Consider the following 25,021-nt stretch of genomic DNA (forward strand, 5'->3'; position numbering starts at 1 on the left):
TCAGAGACAAAACGCAATTTTAAAAATCCAGCGATGAATATCGTGGATTAAATGCCGGATTGTATAAAGCATACGTCATGCAGGTTCTGACTGACCTTCGGCGATATCCTAAAAAATTCTGGAGCTTTGTGAACTCGAAGCGAAAATGTTCTTTTATTTCTTTGAAAGTTCGTCTCGACGAGATTGAATCAACGTCTGCTGTGGATTCGTGTGAGCTGTTTGCAATTTTTGTCGCCGCTGTCTTTGATGAAAACACCGCCTGGATGTTCCTGAAAACTTAGTGGATTTGAGCTCATTTTTGATCACTCCTGACATGATTGTTGCCGCTGCGAACAGGTTGAAAAAATCGTACTCTGCGGGACCGATTGGCGTACCAGCTGTCGTTTATGGTCGTTGTGTTGCTTCCTTAGCCGAACCTTTATGCAGTATTTTTAACAAATCGTTTGAGCAATGAACTTTTACGGTGATTTGGAAGGAATCGTTCATGTTCCCGGTTCACTTCTCAGTTTACGAACAAATCTGGGGTCCCATAGGGCAGCAAAATGGGGCCACTGCTGTGTGTGCTATTCATCAACGGCGCAACTTTGCTTCTTGGTTTTGGATGCAAACTAGTTTACGCTGATGACCTGAAGTTGTACCTCTTGGTCCGCCACATCGACGACTGCGCACGGCTTCAGGGGCTTCTGGATACATTCGTTGGCTGGTGTTGTAGAATTTGACTCATTGGTAGCATCGTTAAATGTCAGATTATAACTTTCCACCGCATAGTCAATCCTATACTTTACGACTACCAGATCGAGGGGCAAAGGCTCTATAGAGTTGATCACGTCAGCGACCTTGGCATCTTATTGGATGCTAAGCTAACCTTCAATCTGCACCGCTCAGCTTTAATCTCGAAAGCTACTCGACAGCTCGGCTTTATTACCAAAATCGGCCGGGACTTTAAGGATCCCCACTGCTTGGAGGCGCTATACGAAATTGCCAGTCTGATTTAGAGTCCTCATCAGCTTGTTTGGAATCTACGAATTGAACGTGAGCAGAAAAGATTTGTTCGGGTCGCTCTACGAGACCTTCCCTGGCGGAGTCCTTTGGATCTACCACCGTACCCAGATCGATGCCGCCTGATCGGCCTCGACCCATTAGAGCGACGCAAAGAAATTCAACAAGCAGTGTTTGTGGCGAAGGTGATCAACGCCGAAATCGACTCTCCGAAGATTCTATCCCTTATTAACTTCCGCGCTTCGCAACGACCTCTGCGCTCCACTGGCTTGCTTCAACCAAGGTTTCATCGTACGGTGTTTGGATTCAACGAACCGATATCAGCATGTATGCGAAATTTCTCCACAGTTGACGATCTGTTCACCTTTAGAGAACCGTCGCACAAATTCGCGCAGAAAATATCGCGATCTTCGTTATTATAATTAGATTTTCGTTTATTCATTAAGACTATGTGTTGTCAGATGAAATAATTAAATAAATAAAATGAATAAATGTTTCAGAAAATTATTCGTCTTGTCAAGATATCTTTCCAGAAGGGATCATTGTCTATCTCTTGCGACTTAGAAGATATTTGGTAATTTTTGATAAAATTAGCGAAAGTTTCAAAAGTAATAACTTTTGAACGAGCAAAAATGAGCAGTCAGCTCTAGTTGCAATTAGAAGTGCTACATCTACCCTATACAATTCAATGGATTTCACTTGTCTCTCTCATTGTATCCAGTAGAGTAATTGATAATTAGAAAAAAAAACTATTATTTTTCCAAAAATGTTCAATATCTTAAAAATACTCAAGATAGTCAAAATTATGCTCTACTGAAAATTGTGTATTTTGACAATTGGAAGTGCTTCATAGAATATCACAGAACTTTGTGTCTTCAGTAAAGTTGTTGGCAAAACCTTGCTCTATAACTTTGCTGAAGACGCAATTTTAGTGTATGTCGTTCAAGAAAGTTGATAAACATATCTCACTTTTAGGGAGAAAAATCTGTAAAATTACAACACTGTATGCTGGCTTATAATATCTACAAATGCTCCGAAGACGTCATTGGCCTAAATTTAACCCTTTCATGTCCAACTTTTTTCTAGTGTTTGTAGGGTTTCAAAACTATTTTTCTTTGAAAACGGTGAGAGCAAGATACACGAAAAGACTTTTTTCATAAAGATAGATGCTTCCCTTGCAGTGCTAGAAGCTACTCAATTTTTACCTTCTTATGCTCAATACAATGCTCCAAGAATATTTACAATAGTTCAATTGCATGGAAAACGTAGCCAAAGATAGTCTAAATTGATAAGTTTTATCAGTTTTGATAAATATTGCACAATAACGAAGATATATGAAAAAATCATTTTCCGTTGTCAACGTAAACTGTTCCTGGCAGCACTGCTCGATCGGAATCCAATCAGACTAATTGCAATAACTTCAGTTCTAAGGCTGATCTTTGTAACTGTTAATGCTCAAATGAAAGGCAATGGTCACATTTATTAGCCTTACTTGTTTCTGCGAGGAAATCTTGCCTCAATCAAAAGTTATAACTGTTTGAAAACGTTGTTGTCCACAAACAACATGGGCATGAATGGGTTAACGATTTAGGCGTATTTAATAGATCGCACGATTTTGGCGAAAAGAAACTGTTTAATGTGAGAATTCATTAGACGACACCGCTATAACAGTTTACCAAAAATATTTTGCAATACTCCAATTAAATTCAACTTGTAAATATATGTTTTGTTCACGACCCGAATATGATAATGCCATGAAACCTATGTATTTTGGGGCTTAGACTACGAGACTTACAAGAGTTAGATTGTTTCGATCAGTGTTGTTCTCAACTTTTTGCTTTTCATGGTGCGATGAAACTGGAAATAGTCTATTTCGAACTTAATAAAAAACCACATTTTTTCAATCACAATTTCACTTCGTTTACAGATGGCAGTGAACATTGCTGCCTTATAAATCAATCGATATTATTTTGAACCTAAGTGCGTGAGTCGCCTTTAAGTTCATTCATTTTCGATGTTCGCATTGCAGGAATAGAACAAACGATTCTTTGAAGTATTGTCTTTTTGCACGAATTGTTCGAGAGGTAGATTATGGTTATATAACGAAGACGGCGCTGGTGGTTAAGTGGCAAGCCTAGGTTTCAGACGAAGGAGACGCCTCACTGGTGTTGGTGATAGGAACTCAAGTTAAATAGTATTTTTACCATTCGAAAATACAAATGTTCAATTGCTTAATTGCCACATAAACAAATTTCAAAATATTTTCATATCAAAATATCGAAATTACTCGATCCTATAAATATGAGTTGTACAATTCACTTCAATGCCAGTTATGTAAAACAGTCGAATTAGAAAACACATCGAGTGCACGTTGCCGTTAAGCACAAACCCCGACTACATACGGAGAACGTTCCATTTGAGGTTATATATTCAGATTCCTGAGATTTTGAATTCAGCGAAGCAAAACAGAATTTCAAATTTAATATTAATTTATTTCTGCAGCACAAGAACTTTCGTGGAAAAAAAATATTGAAGCCTATCGAAAAAAAATATAGACATAACATAGGTCACCAAATACTCGACGTTATTCAAATATCTTGACAGGTACGCACATTATATTTAACTTGTATGAGGGTTAAGGTAGGGTTGATTGGTGTAGACTATTTGAATCACACTTTCATAATGGCATTTTTAAACTTGTTTTAGATTTAACCCTCTAGTTCCCAACACCGCCTCTAGGCGGTCTCTATAAAAATCTAAATAAAACTACTAAAACATGATTGCATGTTGTCATCCGCACTATCATTTCTTCCCAACGCTTACACCTTTCATACACACACATTATTTGAATATTCGTAGCTTTCTGTCAAATGCAATTGAAGCTCAAAGTTGAAAACTCGAGGAAAACGTGGAAAAAAATTATTTTGTGTTTAGTGGTAATCTTCATTAAACAAATTTTAACTATTTTTGGAAATTTCAAAATCTAAAAAAAATATTTTTGAGTAGCCTGTTACTAGCATTTCACTGTAGATGTGAATAGGTTTAGTGGAATAATTCGGAAGTTTTGGTTTTTTGGTAAAATACTTTGCCCGCCTAGAGGCGGTCTTGGGCACCTGAGCGAAAAAAAATTTCAGTCTTTAGTGATTAGGGGAATTATGGTTAAAATCGACACCTTAAGCTTAACACTTTTTCTAAGTTGCCACAAAACCAATAAAATTATAATTTTTATGCAGAATTCTTCTTCAGAAAATTCGTAACAAGACTTAATTTTTTCAGCGCTTCAAAAAATTAATTTCATTAAAAAATATTGGTTGTAAAACTTGGAAAACAAAGTGACTTTTTGTAAGCACTGCGGGTAAAACCGACACCCCATAGGGGTAAGATCGACACCCCCTTTAATTTATTTTCTCTCCACTTTATTAAAATCTTTATCTTTATTAAAAATGAGATATATGCGTGATTAATAAAGTGTGAGTATGTATGATGCAAATATGTGCTTTTTATTGCTTCATCATGTAGTGAGGGGAAGAAAGTTCGAAAGCGTAGTACTATAAATAAGAGTATTTTATGATATAGCATTATTTATTGATATGAGTATTTCCAAATAATCCTTGCGCACATCATTGCAACCTCCAGTGTCATTTTATTTCATAAGAGAAGATTTTCAAGCGTTCTACGTTCTGCTAATTGGATTCATTCACTTATAAGTGACACACCCACACTTCTTAGTAAAACTATCTTTTTCAGATTTGATTTTTCGGACTCTGATCATCAACGATCTATTGGGGTATACATAATATCATTGTCTAATTGTGATAAAATTCGTCTATGACAAACCAAGAGAACACTAGAAATTCGGTTTGATGACTTTTTTGCAGAAATCGCAAAAGCTTCGTTAGAATCAGATAAGCAAAAATTCCAATTTTTGATTTTTAAAGAGACTTACAAGAAATAAACACAATAAAAGTATTTCTGTGTATTTCTGCTAATACTATAGTGTTCTAATAGGCTAATTGAAGTGTCACAAAGATCCCCAGTATTTTGAAATGAATCGCAACTATACACAACCATCTTAACAGGGTGTCGGTTTTACCCTAACCATATGGTGTCGGTTTTACCCCAACAGCGCACATTTTTTTATAAAAGCATTTAAAAATATTGAATTTTTCAAACTCGTCTTCAATGCACCTAGTTGATCATAGGCCAGGCCGATAATAATAGGTACTGAAGAATGGGGTGATTTGAAAAGCTTTCGTTCGGTTAAAACCTTAAAATCTACCAACGAAATTTTACATCCAGACGAGTATGAACGCTGCTGTCGAATGTTTTGTTAATTTTTATGACATTCGGCACACTAACGTAAATCCAATTTTTCTTCAAATGCTCTAAATAAACTTACTAATAATATTGTATCATTATGAAATGAATAAAAATTTGATTTCTAGGAAAAGTTGTGGGGTGTCGGTTTTACCCACAGTGTCGGTTTTTCCCACAATTCCCCTACTTATCGTACCGAAACAAGCATTATGTGCAATTTTAGTTAAAAAGAAAAGTTGTTTTAAAAACTTTGGGTGAATGTTGCTGTTAGAATATGGATATTGTTATCATTTAATAATATTTAGGGGAGACTGGGGCTAGCTGGCGGAATATTTTTTCTCGTTTTGAATTAGACATATGGTGCTGTCTCTAGTTCTGCACTCCGAGTACTGTTTAATCCATTCTCTAATGTGTTTATGTTGCATTAAATTCTGTTTCGTACACGTTGTAAGTGATATTGAGTTTTTGAACGTATTAAAGTGAAGAGCCTACTTTAGTCGTATTAGGAAGGGTGCCTCGCCATTTTATTAATTACTCGGAATACAATTGATGCAATGCGTATGAATTGGCACCAATATCTTTGCTTTCTTACCATTATGATATCAAAAATCGCCATTTGAACCAATACGTTGAACAAAGATGGCTAACGCCGCTCTAACCAACGGTTTTACATGGTTAGGGCGAACATAGGCTCATTACCCTAAGTATAGTTTTTAAATTTCAGCATTTTTGTTATTTAGGGCTAGTTCAAAGCTATTCCACGAATGACTAGATTTTTCGATAGTGCGCGAAAACAACTTTCCTTGGCCGTATATGTAACCACAAGCAAAATTTGATTTTTTGTTTGTTTTTTTTGTTGGTTTACTTCGGAATTTCACCTGAAAAATTTCGAAAATTTAGCTTTTGAATACAAAGTGTGCGCCGAAATTAAAATGCAGGAGCATTGGGACTGAAAAATAATAAGTCTCGATTGATTTGCAGTTTTGTTCAAAAAGCATCTCACGCGATCCATACTTTATCATCAAAATAGGCCAGGTGGCATCATAGTGCGTATAGTCGTAAATTGGCGACATTCCCGCGTCACATATTTAAAATTCTGTAATGCAGCTAACAGTCTGCTCTTTTATGCAACGCATTCACTTTTACACGATCTTCTTAAATTAAAAACATAAAACATGATAAGTGTAACCATCGCCAGCAGACCCTGGACTCCCCTACTATAAATTTGAAGTCAATAATTAAACAACCAAAGCACTAGAGAAATACTCCTTACAGTTTAGGCATTTTGCGTTCTGATGGAGTCCAAAATATAAGCAACCATCTGTATTCGCTTATGTTGAAGTAACCAGGAAAAAAAGTTTTTATTTTTATTCGCCCAGGTGCCCAACACCGCCTCTATGCGGCCTACTTATTTTAAGGCTTTAATGAAAAATCCATTACTTTCAAGAATTTTCAACATTATTTTCGTTTTTCTCATCACGAAGCCCACCTTCAAAATTTTTTTCAAGCCAAAAAAAATTTGGGCACTAGAGGGTTAATGCCATGATGGCCTAAATTTGTTTTTGGTAGGGCGGAGTGTAATAAAAAAACAACATTATTAGCCCTCTTAAGAGATATGTCGCACAAAAAATTTTGATTACATCACTGTATCAGTCAGAGAAGGCATAGTGAAAGATGCCAAATACGGCCCAGAAAGTCTTCGTGAGACTTCAAGAAGTCCTGAAGTAACTTTTGAAGGCTTCTGTGTATATTTTTCCGTTCATGGTCCCAGACATCATGAAGAACTGAATATTTGCCACATCCGCGAATCGCTTGCCAAATACAGATTTTATAGCGAATTTCGACAAAATCTTCTTCCACTTTCTGTATAGTTTGTTGTGCAAGTTTTGCCACCGTGTTCTGTTTGTCGCTTCTGTTTAGTGCCTTTCAAGCTTTGTATAAGTGTTGTCAAAACATTTTATTGTTTTTGATCAAAATCAACTTTGACGTTTAAATTTGTTCAATACCATTCTGGTCTTGCAGTGTCTCGTTTTCTACGGCTACCATAATTCCGCTTGATTACCTGCTTGATTAATCGTATGGAAACGGGTGAAATGTGCTATTCCAAGCTGCTACTGTTCCATTATTACCCACACGATACAGAATCATTAACAATTGAGTACGACTATTTTTCGGAATATAAGTTAACAAACCTCTTGTTACTATGGTCTGATCAAAATTGCATTTATTTCTAACAAAATTATTACAGAGGCCTGAGCTAATCGAACCTACATTAATGATGATGCTGCTCATCGGGTGCTGCTGCGTCTGCAATTAATGTGTCTTCGATTCTGGGCTCCGACTGGTGTCACGCGCACCTGTTTGCGCGTGGCAAAATATTTTTGAAGCTCCTGGCCAAGTCCGGTGATACTTGTAGCCTTTAGAATTATTTTAATTCATTCTTGTTGGGGGTTCCTGGGCCCCTGACCATGGCCCAGTGTTCGTAAAGACGGTACTAACAACAAGTCTTAGTGAACTAATCTGAAAATAATTAACTTAATGTAGCAGCAAATGGTGACGAAATTGTGATGAATTACTATCGAAGTCGAAGTGTTCGGCAAGCTCGTTGAAGCGACGAACCATCGCTAAAATCAGACTATTGGCTGCGTGTTTACTGTTACGCATTTCGATGTGTAGCTATGCTCGAGGGCGAAGAATACAGGCTGATTTGTCCAAGGAGATCGGGTACATCGTACTCAGCCAACAACAAACTTTTATATGAAAATGGCCTTCGAAGCCTGTCTACGTTCGTGCAAAGTATGTAGTCCTAATAGTCTGCATTGGTCGTATATATGGTGGCATGTTCAATGGTTCATTCCAAGGCAATTGACGTAAAGCATATCGTATAAGTTTGCGCTGGACAGCCTAAATCCTTTCACTCCACTTTGCATGATAAGGGTACTAGACGATGTTTGCAAATTCCAACTGCGACCGCACCAGTGAGCAATATAAAGCCTTGAAACGCAGAGAATCCCGGAATTTGGTGGAAATTGGGAACATAAAACCCAGCAGTCGATTTGCTTTGTCGCTGATAAGTGATTAGTATATGTTAGCCTTCCATCTAGAATAACACCTAGATCTATTACGTGGTCAACGCGTTGTAGTTGAAATTAAAGGGAGTGTATGGTGTAAAGTGCTCAAAACTAAAGTTATTAGTTTTTTTTCCTTTTTTATTTCGACTATGTTAGTCAAATTTTCTTTTTTTACATTTTAACGACATTCAATTAGCTAGATATTACTGGGTAGGGAAAGTTATGAAAATTAGAGCCATAGTACTCAAGTGAGAGCAAGAAAGTGAAGTAAACAGAACAGTCGGTTGTCACGGTAAAGATGGACACGTCTATCTATACCAGGACACATGCTAGTGAACTCGGGTGATTCGTAGTTATGCTGCCTAAGCTCGACCCTCATTAGCAGAAGACAAAGATTAAGCCCGTACGATATCAAGCCTGTTCTAATGACCCTGCCACTTCTAGTTATTTGTTTTACTATTGTTTTGTAAAGCTTAGACTTTTAGTTAGTCGATGAACCCCAAAAATAGAATTTTCTTTAAAATAATAGTGAGAAATTTTTTTTTTATTCAGTTTTCTATGGTTCATCGACAGGCTACATATATTGGGCATCCTCATAAAAATCAAGTCGATTAGTTGATTAGTTTTTGAGTTATCGTGTTTACCAATTTGAAAAACGTTGTCATCAAACGGTGAGATGACATAGTTTTCACTAAGGAGATTAGAATGGCAGGGGGACGCCATGTTCCGTTTGGAGGTTCAATTCAGTTGTAGGAACTTATAACTAAGTTCGGATTGCGGACGGAGCATGTTGTTTCTTTGTTTTTCTAATTTCTTTAGATCTCACAAGTCTCCTATCTCATGCCTCCACGCGAGTCTAAGTCTATTAATGACATTTGGTTCTTAGACCGGCGACGACTGGGTGCTATCAGCCTTCTGCCGATAGTAGCAGAATGAGAGGGTGCGAACAGATCTAATCAAGAAAACACTACCGTAAAAACGAATAGCTGATCGAAAATCAGCCGCAACAAGGCCTTAATCTGACTAGTATCGATGATCGCGGGTTGATACGTACTGAAAATTCGCCGCGTCTGTTTTTATGAATTTAATTTCAAGTTCCTTTATTGCGAACCAGCCCATGTATCAGGTTAATAATAATCCTTTGTATTTCTCTTCAATGGTCGTTATTATCGCTCGAATACGTGTATTTACAAATCGTCCAATACGTAAAATAGGAAATAAATCCTTAATTTGTAACATCTCGCGCTATCATAACTCTCTTTGTCGTGTTATCACTCGGATTACGCAAATAAGATTAACTTTTCTAGGCAATACTCCTACGGCCGGTCATGTGGAGTACAAATTGCTTTTGATTTGGAAACATAGGATACTCTCGGTAGCCGGCTACCAGAGTTTATAAAAGAACCAAAAACTAAACAAGATCTTATCTTTTTCGAGTGATCATGTACTCGAAGACTAACTAAATAACTACCTAAAAACTATGCTTTATAGGTCGCATCGCTTGCTTGGAGCAAAACCTAGACCTTAACCCCTCCAAACTACCAACTCCGCGACACCTTTGGAAGAGCCTGATGAATCGTCTACCTTCCGTTAATTAGGTAGAACATCAACACTTCCCGTCTACCTTATCCTTTATCCCTCCTTGTGAACGACGGGGATGGGGGCGGCCGGCAATAATAGCTATCATGCTGTTGAGGTTGTAATATGGGTCGGATTGGTATGAATTCCTATACACCATTTCCTAAGCAACTCTTATTAGATAATCAGCATGATGAAGCATCAAAACCATTTATTTATTTTTTTATTTATTTATATATTTAACATAATTATATCCATCGGACTTTGGAGTCTAAATGAACAAATAGGGTTATAAATAGTTATAAATAACAATACAAATGTTAAACTAAAGTACAACATTATCACATCAAATAAAAACATCAGTAGAGCGGCGAATCTTATTGACGAAGCGACTGGACAACTCATTAAACTCAAAACACTCTTCTCTTCGTAATGTTCTATTTGGAATCTGAAAATTTACTTCCGAACGAAACTCTGGAGCATCCATCGCACCGTTAATCAGTTTTGAGATTACCAGCGCTTGCTTTATTTTTCGCCGGTGTTGTAACGTATCGATTCCCTTCAGTTGACACCTATCCGGACATGGTGGCAAATTAAATGGATCATGCCACGGTAGATTTCTTAGTGCCATGCGCACAAAACGTTTCTGCACACTTCGATTTTAATGCACCACGTTACTTGATGCGGACACCAGATCACTGAGGCGTTTTCGAGATTAGGGCGGATGAGTGAACAGCCTTCAGACAACGCGGGTCGTTGAAGACCTTAGCAATCTTGGAAATAAATACCAATTGACGTGTTGCTTTTAAAATATTCAGCGAGCGATGCAAATCGAAAGTCAGTTTCGCGTCCAATTGCACTCCTAAATCACACACCTGCTCAACTCTTGTCAGAATTGTACCGTTAATCTTATAATCGAACTGCACCGGGCATAACATGGAACGTAATTACTTGACATTTTGCTACATTAATGACAAGCTTATTTCTGCTACACCAATTCACGATAAGTTGTAGCAAACCTTGTAGTCGCCAACAGTCTTCTACAGAACGAACAACAAGGTACAGCTTCAAGTCGTCAGCATAAACTAGTTTGCAGCCGGCTCCCAGCAGCAATGCGAAGTCGTTGTAAAATAGTACGAACAGCAGAGGTTCCAAGTTATTTCCTTGTGGAACACCAGAGTTGGAAAATTGTGACGATATGCAGTTATCTAATTTTACTCGCAGAATTCTTCCGGAAAGATATGATTCTAACCAAGACACAAATTGTGAAGAAATGCCGAGACGAGACAGCTTGTATCAAGGTATTCTATGATCAATTTTATCGAATACTGCTTTCAGATCAGTGTAGATGACGTCCACCTGCGGCCTTGCATGTTTAACCAATTCTGGAGTAGTGACGAAAGTTCCCAAATCAATTATACCGCTGGGAACATCGGAAGCAGCATTTTTCGCATCTTGTCTCGATGTAGAATTGTTCGAAAAAACACCAGTAAAATGCTGCGCAAACAGTTCACATGACTTAGACACTGACGTGGCAACCACATTTGATGGTACCGACGGGGTTTTTTTCATATTAACAAACCGCCAAAAACTTCGAGGGGTGCGTCGTAGGTTAGTTTACATTCGGAGTACATATGATTTGTACAAACTTACGTTTAAAGAACGGTATGCATTGACAGATTGATGGTAATTACAAAGGTTTGTAAAGGTCCGTCGGCGTCGGAGTTTACGTTGAAAAGCATTCCGCTCGCGTTTTAATTTAAGCAATTGATACACACTCCAATCAGGGGAAACGGGCGGTCTAACACAAGGAACATTCAATTCAAGCCAACGATTGATTTCGCCACACAAGTCTTCTGCCATATCATCAACATCTACAGATGCGAACAATGAAACCCAATCGATATTGTTCAGATGGTCAGAATAATTGTCGCTGTCCGATAGCAACACTGTTATATAGTGAAATGGTAAGCGGCGGATGATGGGTGTATACGGGTAGTAGCGGCGCAGGGCAACTATCAACTCTGGCGCCAGTGGCTGTTAAAGATGTTTAGCGTGATTTTATCCTTACCACAAAACCAGATACAGCATACGCTAAACATCTTCAACAGCTACTATGAAAACATACAGTTCACCAAAGAGGAGGAATCAGCGGGTACACTACCATTTCTCGATACTCTACTAATACGCAACCAGGATCGAACCATAAACACGCAGTGGTATTCGAAACCAATCGCATCAGGCCGCCTATTAAATTATCATTAGTTCCACCCAACATCCGTTAAAATAAATGTACCCGTCAATCTCATAAAACGCATCGTTACGCTCAACACAAACAAATCAGCAGATCAACGGACCTTCTCATATATCAATATCTCAAACAAAACGATTACCCCTCAGCGCTAATAAACCGGCTAATCAATAGATTCCTTGCTAAGCATCCTAAACCGCAGCAACATCAGTCGATCACCCAACATACTAGCATACAATCAACTCAAACTCCATCGAACCCAGCTCGAGCAACCAAACAGATACCCCGCAAACCATATACAGATCGTTACCGCATATTCCAATTTTGAGCAAACACATCACGTCAACTCTACAGCCAGACTTTCCATCAGTAAAATTCGTCCACCGACCGATCAAAACCACCAAGAACTTATTAAAACAGACCAAAGACCCCGTAAATCCGCTACAGCAATCAAACGTCATTTACAGCATACCCTGTGATACATGTAGCATGACATACATAGGTATGACGAAAAATCAGTTGAAAACCAGACTGAGTGGACATAGATCGAATATCAACAAATACACCAGTTTGGTTAACAACCCGTCGTCACACGCAGTCGAAGAAATAGCCTTACTAGGAGAAAAACGGCGCTCATCCAGCATTCCATCAACCTAGGACACAGCTTTGCTCTGGAGAGAACGAAAATCATTGATCGCACATTCCGATCTTCGGCTCTACCACTGCTAGAGATGTGTCATATTTCCAACACACCCAACACCGTAAATCATCGCCCAGACGTACAGGGCCTCAACACAACTTACGCTGGTATCTTACATGCAGCTAAAACCATTACAGGTAATCTTAGATCGAAATCTAAAAGTTCTCCTAATGACATCAACACTGTAGCAACAAAAGCTCATTTCTCGACTTTGGGCCAAAATAGTATCGATTAAGTTTTACACATCAAAATAGGTTTTCAAAACAATCGTTATAGTAGTGCAGTAGTGACATCCATCTTTATCCAATGCAAATTCAGCCTATATTTTGCATACAATATAAATTCATGCATGAAGAAATAGTTCCTAGACACTGGACAGACGTCGGACAGCGACATTCAAACAAAAAACGATAGACTTATAGTGAGTTTGCAATGTTTAAATTATGCATGAATTATTTATTTTTAAATAGTTTTTTTTTGTAAAATCGCGGTTTGGATAATATTGCGGTGACGCACGCGGGGCAAGTTGGCGCTACTAATTACAGTGTAAATGTAGTCATCAAATATTTTTATTTTTGGAATTCACTTGAATAGGAATGCGCGTCAAAGTAAAATGCCGGTATTGAGACTGAAATCTATTGGCAATTGTCGGTTAATATACAATTTTATTGAAAAGACATTCAGCACGAACCTTTGATGTAATTGAATCTCCATTTTCTGGCGTATTCATACATACTCAGGGGCTGGGGTAAATTGGCGGGTTTTCCGCGTCACACATTTTTGTCTATAAAAACAAAGACAATGCAATAAACACTTTGATAAAATTCAGGGATGTTGGCAACAGCCACATATTCTATTTTGCAAGATCTATCTACATCAAAGCTGTAAAAAAATGGAAACTGAAAACACCGCAAAATAGCCCCGGTCTCCCCTCTACTTTTTTGTTTAAAGTGAGTCTGCGTATACTTTAGCGGTAGTCGTGGGATACGTGCTAAGTGAAATAAGAATGTAATGAACATTTCCACAATTCTATTGAGCAAAACCAGCTAATGAATCATATTTTGGATAAATGAGAAATGCGCAATTGCACCACTAGGTGGATTAAAACAGGTTTTTCCTGTAAAAGTCGATTTTACATTTTGCTGTAGGAACGTTAAAATTATTGTAAAAATTGTACTGTCACAGTGAAGATCATTGTTTTGTTATCGTTCATTTCTATTCGGGATACTATTATATTTTTCGAATTCTTCGACAAAAAATCTGCGATGAGATTTTTTTTCGCCTTTTCTTGGTAATATTTTTTTGTGAAAATCAATAACAACCATGTTATGGGAGAACAGAATTATCATATAGTAATATACATTTTCAAACTGGTGGTATCCAAACACATCTACAAACTAAGGGTTATCCATGGGTGTTTAGGATCAGCTAGAAAACCCGATCAGAATGAAATAACAAGATTATAACAGAACCAGTGCTGCATTCGGTAACCATAAACAGAAAACCTTCCTACACAGTTGCAAGTACTCATATTCGACTCTCTTTCCGTATAAGTTCTCACACTGTGACAGCAACATAAAGTGTCAGTCATACTACGTGAGTGCCTTTGCGAAAAAAAATGTTCTGTCTTTTTGCTCTTTGATTCACTCAGTTTGACTGAAGCCTCTAAATGACAATCAGTTTTGAAAATTATTGTCATTAAGCCTCGCAAAGGAAATTTTAAATTCTGCACGATGCAAGTCTTGAATTCAATATTACAGTTTAAATACATCACAATTGGTTTGGTTGCTAACCGAAATTGTTTGAGAAATGTTTCCGTCATTGTTTGCGAGCCACGTAAATTGCTCATGCAATGTCATATTTAATTATATAATATTCATTCTGTATTCTATGGGATTCCATAATAACATAAAACTAACATCTCTTTATTCGCAGTCTAGAGCACCCAATCACAGTAGGTAGGGTTAAAATGCAAGTAAGTCAAAAGAAATATATGTTGTGTTTTGATCATGTTGATGTGTTCGTTTAGTTAAAAATACGCTCTGTCTGTTGACAAAATTTTTTGCAGTAATCCAGGTCAAAAAACCACATGCATTACTACCAATTCAAGAGCATATAAGCTATAAGTATATTTCAAGTTTAACTATCAGTATGTTACTGATTTCGATCGATTTTAAGGCAAGTGCGAAGGGTCAATAAACACTGGCTAGTTTTTTTATTTCGATTATAAAGGTTTTAACCTTTCGCCTCTTCGGGTTAGAAAAATCTCTTATGAAAAATTTCTAACCCTATGTGCGGGGTCGTGACTCGAATCCAGGTGCGCTGCGTACAAGGCAATCGATTTACCAACTACGCTACGCCCACCCCGACTGGCTAGTGAGTGAATCGTATATGGTGATTATTTAGTGAATATAAACTACCCTTGTTGAATTTGCGTGGTAGACAAAAAGGAAAGAGAAATTATCATTGTGTTGTCACTTGACTCGGCTCTCTGTGTCCCGTCAATTTTTTTTCTCACTCTCCCTCGTCACTGTTGTTGGTACTCACTATGCTCAGTTTCGGTTGCTCAAGTTCTCTCAACTGAAAAAGACGATCATTTTGATTTGTGACCGAAGCTTTGCGTACATTTTGAAGAAAAAGTGATAGTCATGATTTTGTGCAACTCTGAACAGAACACAATTTTTGTAACATATTGTGTTATAAATTAGGTCTCATTAGTAGTTAAAATAACAGAAATTTATAACAAGTAATAATGCGAGATATAATTTTGAAATATTTCTGTTATGTGTTGCTGATCGGGAAAGAGTTGAGATGTAACAACTCAAATTAGCGTTACGACTAATTTTGAGGTTGGGTGCTTGGAGTGTAAAAACGTACACATACCTTTTTATTTTTCAAGAAATGGAAATTTTTTAAATTATTTTATCTGAAAGTACAACCCCTTGAGATCCGAGAAATAGATTGAAAGTTACAGCGCTTCATCTACAAAGAGCATTGTTAATTTGAAATTTTTAACTCGATTATCTCGAAATGTTGTTTTTCTAAAAATGGATTTTCCGTGATCACGATTGCCAAAAAACTACACAACCGATATTCTTCTTTTTTTACAATTGATTGTAATTAATTTTTCGCGTACCTTAACGATTTTTTTGGCATTAATTTTTGTTTTTTGGATAAGAATTTGTTAATACAATTTTTTAGACGGCGCCGGTGGTTGAGTGGTAAGCGTGACCACCACTCATTCCAGTTGGTCTGGGTTCAATTCCAGCCGAGGTCGTTGAGATTTTTCTGAGATGAAAAAATCTGTGGTCACGTCTTTCTTCGGAAGGGATGGTCCCCGGTCCATGAGTTGATGGATCGATATCTCGTCCAGATAGTGGAGTCACCTCTCTGACGTCGATAAAGAAGAAGTAGAATCCAGCTTCTATACTTACTAACCAATATCCTCCTCCGGTGATACTTGTGGAGTGCGCAGTAGTATATACGGCCTCTAGCAAAAGCAAGTATCGGACTAACTACTCCTTCCCTTTCCTTCCGCGATCTACGTTCGGGCCTTGCCGGCGTCGGTATTGATCAATAAACACATTAGGATTACCAGGAGTTGCACATTGAAAGATGTTTCGCTACTCCCAAGCATAATTATCTACAGATTCCCTGTGCAACTTCAGCTAGTCCAGATCGATAACGGAGTTGCAGCCAGGGGTGGTCGCACAAGCTCAAGCTCAAGAATTTGTTTATACAATTTTTATAGCTTAAAACAGCGATTTTGTTTTTAGGAAAAACGTTCTCGAATGCAGGAAAAATTATTATTTATTGGTTTTCAATCGTGATCACCGCAAACCTCTTAAATGAAAAAGGGTTTCGGGGAAAAAGCCATAACTCCGTTAATTATCAATGTATTTTTACAAACTTTGGCTTGTTTATTTCACTGAAAAATGTACTACCAAAATAATATAAGTTTGATGTAATGAAATCATTGCTTTATGCCTTTACATAAATTCAAACTTTCTTAACATTTTTTTTAAAAAGAACGAAGAAAAGGTTGATAAAATAGATTGGTTTTCAAAACAAGCAGCATAAAGGGATTCGTTGACACAATATGTATGTTTTAATTGTTGCACATTGATTTTTTTTCAGAATTGAAACTCGAATAGAAGATCTGCTTCGCATTCATGATACAAAAGTAAGGTCGGTGCTAAATGAAGATCCTGAAAACGAACTGAAGGTAAGTATTGCGTAACGACAATTTCACCAGTAAAAGCTTTGCCCAAATATCTCTTCCTGGTTTTTATTTTTTAATTTGTATTTGATTATATTGTTTAGTTTGCATTACATTTATTTGGTGTTCAGCCACAAGTGGTGACTTTTAATCTCTTTTGTTTACATGATTCGGTTAATTATTAAGTTATAATATGATTTCGCAGTTAAGTGATTTGGGCAGTAGAAGTATACTTGTAGTTTTAAGCCCACTTGTCATGTGAATAAGGAGCTTAACAAATATTAAAAATTAACTTATAAACTATAAAGAGAGCTAATCGTTGCAATTGGTGATTGCAACGATTTTTGTCGGAAATTGTTTATAATACTGTTCGTCATAATTTTTAATGTTTCTATGTCTGTGCAATTCGTTTGTGTTATTTTTGAGGACGCTTCAAAATCATATTTTTACCATTTTTTTCTTAACCATGTTTTTGTTAACGACCTATAGAGTCAATTTGTCAACTGTTGTTACGGCATTTAATTAGCAAGGAACTGGAAGGTGAAGTATATTTTTCAATATTAGGAGCCATAGTACTCAAGGGAGAGCAAGGAGTTGAAGGGAGAAAGTTTAGTAAAGCGTGGAAGGGTCATATGTGCAAGTTTATAGTTTACCGACGACTTAACCCTTTGTCTGCTACCGTAGGAGTCAAGATCTTTTGGCATTAGAAATGCGAATTACCTAAGTCCCCGATCAAAAATCAACACCAAATTATATCAAAATAAGATATTATATCATGGAAAAATATATATATCTCTGTTTGCTATAAAATATAGCTGGATAGTTGTTAAAATATCTAGTTTTGATACCAAGAAAATGCATCGGTTATATCTTATTATATCTCAGTCTATTTTGATATAAAGTCTTTTTGTTGAGTCTTGGTTTGATATTATAATTATATCACACAGACGGATATTTAAGATAGTTTATATCTAATTGAGGACAGTAAATATATCTGAAAATATCAGAATTGTATCACATAAATCCAAATTTTTTTTTCTTTTTTTTATTAATAAATCAAATAATTTCTTGTTAAAGATAATTCTCATTAGTACAATTTTCATTTAATTTCGCTGTGTTACTAATTTGATTATTATTATTACCATCACAGCTACTTGTTAGAAGTTGTTCTAACTTAGAACTCGCAGTTAGTTCAGCGTACTTTTATAATTTGTTATTTTTTTTTCTGGGGCGTTCCTGTTTTGCGCTTTACATCCTTAGTATATTCAAAATGCTTATTCCTATTCTTTCGCATGTTCCAGTCTTTTATACTCTTCTTTAATAGCTTGCCTGCAATTTATATACATTTAGTTTCCATTCCTCTTCGGGGTTTACAGAGTGCTGCTCTTTTGGCTTGTCGTATGCCGAAACCGGTCTAATCAAATCTCTAAAGCTACTTGCTGCTTCGTGGGCCTACAGCGGAACATTTTCTCTGTTGTGTTCTGTAATCAGCGAGTAACTTTACAAATGTACATTCTCTTATGTATTTACATTCCAACCTATGACAAGACAAGACTACCAGTAATGCAATTTGGAGCCAGTACTTGGGAGGATTCATATCTAATGGCATCATTATAGCTTCGTAAAACTGTCTTGGAAAGATATTATTTTGTTGTTCTTACTATGTTGAAAAGACAATATGGTTGATATAAATATGATATATTATATGATATCATTATTGACAAATCAAAACATGATATAATTTAATTTTTTTTTTATAATTTGTTCCAAGCGACATATATCAAAATTATATGATCATATGATATAAATATCAAATCGAGCAATAATTTTGATATATTTTTGATATGGTTTTCTGATCGGGTATTGTATTTTCAACATAGTACGAACAACAAAATAATATCTTTCCAAGACAGTTTTACGAAGCTATAATGAGGCCATCAGAGATGAATCCTCCCAAGTACTGGCTCCAAATCGCATTACTGGTAGTCTTGTCTTGTCATAGGTTGGAATGTAAATAAATAAGAGATTGTACGTTTTGTAAAGTTACTCGCTGATTACAAAACACAACAGAGAAAATGTTCCGCTGCAGGCCCACGAAGCAGCAAGTAGCTTTAGAGATTTGATTAGACCGGTTTCGGCATACGACAAGCCAAAAGAGCAGCATTCTGTAAACCCTGAAGAGAAATGAAAGCAAAACGTATATAAATTGCAGGCAAACTATTAAAGAAGAGTATAAGAGAGAAGAACATGCAAAAGAATAGGAATAAGCATTTTAAATATGCTAAGGATGTAACGCGCAAAACAGGAATGCCTCAGAAAAAAATGAACTAATTATAAAAGTACGCTGAACTAACTGCGAGCTCTAAGTTAGAACAACTTCTAACAAGTAGCTACGACGCAATAACAATAATAATATTAGTAACACAGCGAAATTAAATGCAAATTGTACTAATGAGAATTATCTTTCACAAGAAATTATTTGATTTATTAATAAAAAACAGAAGAAAATAATATTTGGATTTATGTGGTACAATTCTATTATTTTCACATATATTTACTGTCCTCAATTAGATATAAACTATCTTAAATATACGTCTGTGTAATATAATTATTGTATCAAACCAAGACTCAACAAAACACTTTATGTCAAAATAGACTGAGATATAATAATATATAACCGATACATTTTCTTGGTAATAGATATTTTAGCAACTATCCAGCTATATTTTATAGCAAACAGAGATATATATTTTTCCATGATATAATATCTTATTTTGATATAATTTTGATGTTAATTTCTGATCGGGTTCTTTTATAAGAAATATAAAACATATTCAAAAACAAAAATAATAGCGTCTAATCAGAAAACCATATCAAGAATATATCAAAATTATTTCTGGATTTGATATTTATATCATATAACCATATAATATTGATATGTTTCGTTTGGAACGAATTAGAATTAAAATTATATCATGTTTTGATTTGTCAATAATGATATCAAATAATATATCATATTTATATCAACCATAACGTGTCTTTTCAACCTGGTAGGCACAAAAAAATATTGTCTTTCCAAGACAGTTTGGCAAAGCTATAACAATACCACCAGAGATGGATCCTCCCAACAACTGGCTCCAAATCGCATTCCTAGAGGCCTTGTCTTGTCATAGGATTTGAATGTAAATACATAAGAGAATGTATTATCTTTCACTAGAAATTATTTGATTTATTAATTAAAAATAATAAAAAAGTTGGATTTTTGTGATATAATTATGATATTTTCAGATATATTTACTGCGCTCAATTAGATATAAAACATCTTAAATATCCGTCTGTGTGATATAATTATTTTATCAAACTAAGATACAATCAAAATACTTCATACTTAAATGGACTGAGATATAATAATATATAACGGACACATTTTCTTGGTATAAAAACTTGATATTTTAACAACTATCCAGCTATATTTTATATCAAACAGAGATATATATTTTGCCGTGATATAATAACTTATTTTGATATAATTTTGATGTCAATTTCTGATCGAGTATGGTTGATAAAGATATGATATCATTATTGACAAATCAAAACATGATATAATTTAATTTTTTTTCATAATTTGTTCCATGCGACATATATCAAAATTATATGATCATATGATATAAATATCAAATCGAGCAATAATTTTGATATATTTTTGATATGGTTTTTTGATCGGGTGAGCTAATGGGATTGGAAACAGCTTCTTGAGAAAATGAAAAAGTTACTGGAAGATGATCAGAATCAAAGTCAGCATGTGTAATCAATTCGCTACAAAGGTGACTTTGATCTGTCAAAACCATATCAATTGTTGATGGATTCCTTACAGACGAATAGCATGTAGGACCATTCGGGAACAAAATTGAATAATAACCAGCAGAGCAATCATTAAAAAGTAGTTTACCGTTGGAATTGCTTTGAGTATTATTCCAGGCTTGGTGTTTGGCGTTAAAATCACCGATTATGAAGAACTTCGACCGATTTCTTGTAAGTTTTTGTAAGTCTCCTTTCAAGAAATTCATTTGCTCGCCAGTGCACTGAAAAGGCAAATAGGCTGCAGCAATAAAAATGGTACCAAGATCAGTGTCAACTGCGATACCCAAACTCTCGATCACCTTGGTGTCAAGAGACGGCGTAACGGAATGTTTGATCCTGCGATTAACCGCTATTGCGATTCCTCCGCCGAATCCAACAATTCGATCAAATCGATGAATAACAAAATTAGAGTTACTCTTCAATTTAATGTTTGGTTTTAAAAATTCGGACGTGGCCGGCGTCGGTATTGATCAGCATGCAGGGATCAATATAGATTGTACAATGTGGCTCATCGTGTTATTCCCAAGCATGTTGTTCCAATTAACATTTTGCAACCTCATTTGGTTCTGGTCAATAACGGAGTAGCAACTACGGGCGATCTCTTATACTTATGCTTATGCTTAATTTAATGTTTGGTTTTAAAAAAGCTTCGGTCGCAACGGCTATATGCACATTATGTATCCTCAAGAAGTTGAAAAATTCATCTTCGCACGTTTTTAATGAACGAGCATTCCAATTTAATAAATTTAAATGATTATTTAAAGTCATTGTTAAACTTTAATTTCATTACAATTTTGTTAGCAAATTCCCAACCCGCTTGAAAAGCTTCAAACATGGAGGTAGAATTTAACATGGCAATCATCATAGGTAACATAGACTCCTGTAGGTATTTTAATTTTTCTTCCGTTACGCTACCTAGATCCATTGGACTAAAGGAAGCGTTGGGTGCAAACGAGATTGATGGCGTGGTAGTTGTAGCCGTTATTTTGGCATTGCTACCTGCCACTGAAGCATAAGATGACATACCATTGTAGGATGGTGTGACGGAGGTAGAAGAAGTTGTTAATCTATTTTGAATCGGATTAACACGTTTGGGCGTGTTTACTTGAAGTGTACCTGAAGAAGTAGGTACATTTTTTATTTGTTGTCTAGAACGAGAATTTATAATTTTTTCTCGAACAAAACAAGCCCAGAAATTCGATTTATGATTTTCGCTACAATTAGCGCATTTGAAATTTTTAGTGGTTTTTTTCACCGGACAAGTATCTTTCGTGTGCGATTTATCACCACAGATCAATCCAAGGAATCCAAATGACAATTTTTTGTGCCGTGCCCAAAGCCTTGGCATCTACGAGGCTGGGTCAGATTTTGAATTCTGCCCCCATGTCGTCTATATTGTTCCCACTTTACTCGCACGTGGAACATAAAACGTGCGTTTTCAACTACTTTCAAATTATTAACCTCATTACAGTTAAAATGAATTAAATATAGCTCCTGGATAATTTCAGAGCGTATTGGCGTGTCATCGCCGGTAGCCTTTCTCTTCATAAGAATAACTTGTGAAGGAGAAAAGCCAAGTAAATTTTTCAATTCGTTGGATATTTCATCCAAACTTTGACCTTGAGGTAGACCTTTCAACACAGCCTTGAAGGGTCTATCTGTCTTGAAATCTTATGAATAAAATTTATATAACTTCTCCGTAAGATACTGGAGTAGTCGTTTGTGGCCAATCAATTCCTCCGCTGTAACTCGACATTCTCCTCTTCGGCCAATCTGAAAAGAGACTTTTACGTCCGGAAGGAACGTCGATAGCTCAGTTCGAAAGGCTTTGAAGTCGGAGATCATCACTGTTATAGGTGGAGGTGATTGCGCTTTCTTCTCATTGGCATTGTGCGCAATGCGAGGAAATTTAGAAATTTCATCAACTTCACATTCGGATAAAACAACGAATGAGTTGCTGCAGTCAATTGAATTTTCGGGTGGAGAAGATACCCTTTTCCGTTTAGCTTTAATTTTTGGCACACGGCCTTTCTGGAAGGACCCAGGCATGTTGGAAGAATTAAATATTTTTGATGTAGGACTACGTCTTTGTTTTCGATATAGGGGTGCACGTTGCAAATTCTACAAAAATGGTATGTAACGAAAAGTGGTCCAATTTTAAACGCATATAATTCAGCCATCTCACGATAAATTTTCAAATTGTTTGCACATATCGCCCCGAAATACTTCTAAGAATAGATTCCAATAGATAAACCCAAAGATTTTTGATATCATGACATTAAAAATTTAAATAATGAACAACCTAGTCAAAATATCGCGCATTTACACACAGAAGATAGCGCTTCCCTAGTCCAGCACGACAGATTTGTGTACCTATCGCGCTACGCTTCTATGAATGACGTCATCATCGAATATTTAAACGGACGGATTTCGCCGAAGCAGCTCAGTTGCCTGTTGAGCGGCAGGCGAAGCAGATCACTGCGCTGTGTGCTTTTACAGCCAGTGTAGCTGAGTTAGAAGTCCGTTACACTGCCTGTGGAGGTACGCTACCCAGTGAATGCGAATGAGCTTGTCCGTATGCTATCTTTTGTGTTGTGCTCGTTTCCAGCACATTTTTATGTATAATTATTCGTACACAAAATAGTTTGTGTCGTGGTATTAGTTGTCTCTTTCGCTCTACCCATCATCATCAGCGTTGATTCATTTTGCTTTATGCGCTTGGGTTTAATGTTTGAGGCGAATGTGTAGGTAGATAGATCTAATTTGTTACTAAATCGCACAACGAAAGTTTATTATTTAGTTCGATCAATTCATTGATTCATTTCCCCATCACGTGATTCATTTCCACTCAGCCTATAGTACTTTGATTCTACTAATAGGTCCATATTACAAAGCCTATTTATGAATGAATACACTGCCACTTGAAAAACCGTTGCAAAAACGCATCTTGTGCATATATAAAATTGTTTTCGATTCTTATATATTTATAGTTTCGATATATGATTAAGACCACTGCATTCGCTATATTTGTATGTGTACTTTAAGAAAGTTACAATAATGGCTAAATATAACTAGAATGCTTGGTCTATACAAGAAATGTGATTATATTGTCTAAAATTTGATTTTTCTGCACTGGCCCGGGTTTTTTACCACACACAATCGAAAAGTTTTTACAAGCTAATATTATGCTATAAAGATTTAGTTCCAGATATTAGTTCGGTCACAGTTTTCTGTACTTTCTTCAGATCTTAAACAAGTTTAATCGGATTCGATCACCAAATGAAATGACCTGATAAACAAGAAGGTTTGGTCCAACATGTAATATTCGATGTTGATTGGTTGTGATTACACCATACGTAAGAAATATGTTTGATTTATTATTACTATAAATGCACTAAGAAAATAAATATTTTACTTTAAGTAGTATAGTCCTACGTCTACAGCTCGTACAACCCCATAGGGCTGCCCCTTGTAGTTTTTTAGGCTGAATTGTTCTTGAAAAATGTTTTAGTCTTGAAAAAGACTGATTGAGTAGAAAAAGTAGGTAGTCTTGAAAAAGACTAATTGTCGAAAAAATATAGGTAGTCTTGAGAAAGACTGATCGAGCGAAAATATAGGCAGCCTTGAGAAAGACTGTTACTGTTGAAAAACTCTAGGTAAACCAGGAGCTATCAAGATTTGTGACCGGTTCGAACGAAGGTTCAAGCCGGTATGCCCATTTTAGCCCTTCATACAGCGTTAATGTGAATGTCAGTTGATAACATAATTTTATTCTTGCTGTTGAAAGCGTCTTCATCCACCGGAGTATTCATGCACTAATGGTGGGTTCCTATTAGAGATGGGCGAATGAATCGCGAATCGACCAAAAGAATCGACTCTTCAGAAAGAGCGAATGAATTGCGATTCTTTTTTAAAGAGCTGCGATTCACTGAAGGAGTGACAATTTATTGTAGGGGAGACCGAAATAGATATTTATTAAGCGAAGAAAGTTATTGAAGTACATGTCGGCATACCCCCTTAAAAGT

At 36.2% G+C, this 25,021-nt stretch overlaps 1 protein-coding gene across 4 annotated transcripts in view; it reads left to right on the forward strand.

Annotated features, from left to right (window-relative positions):
- LOC131688162 (syntaxin-16) overlaps window positions 1-25,021 on the forward strand; it is a 515,695-nt gene that overhangs the window by 400,762 nt on the left and 89,912 nt on the right. For all 4 annotated transcript variants that reach the window (XM_058972354.1, XM_058972476.1, XM_058972541.1 and 1 more), the window contains one exon: window positions 17,054-17,141. In XM_058972354.1, coding sequence (XP_058828337.1) covers window positions 17,054-17,141 — 88 coding nt within the window. The remainder of the gene's footprint in view (window positions 1-17,053; window positions 17,142-25,021) is intronic.

The sequence above is a fragment of the Topomyia yanbarensis genome, chromosome 1 (assembly GCF_030247195.1).
Source record: "Topomyia yanbarensis strain Yona2022 chromosome 1, ASM3024719v1, whole genome shotgun sequence".
NCBI lineage: Eukaryota > Metazoa > Arthropoda > Insecta > Diptera > Culicidae > Topomyia > Topomyia yanbarensis.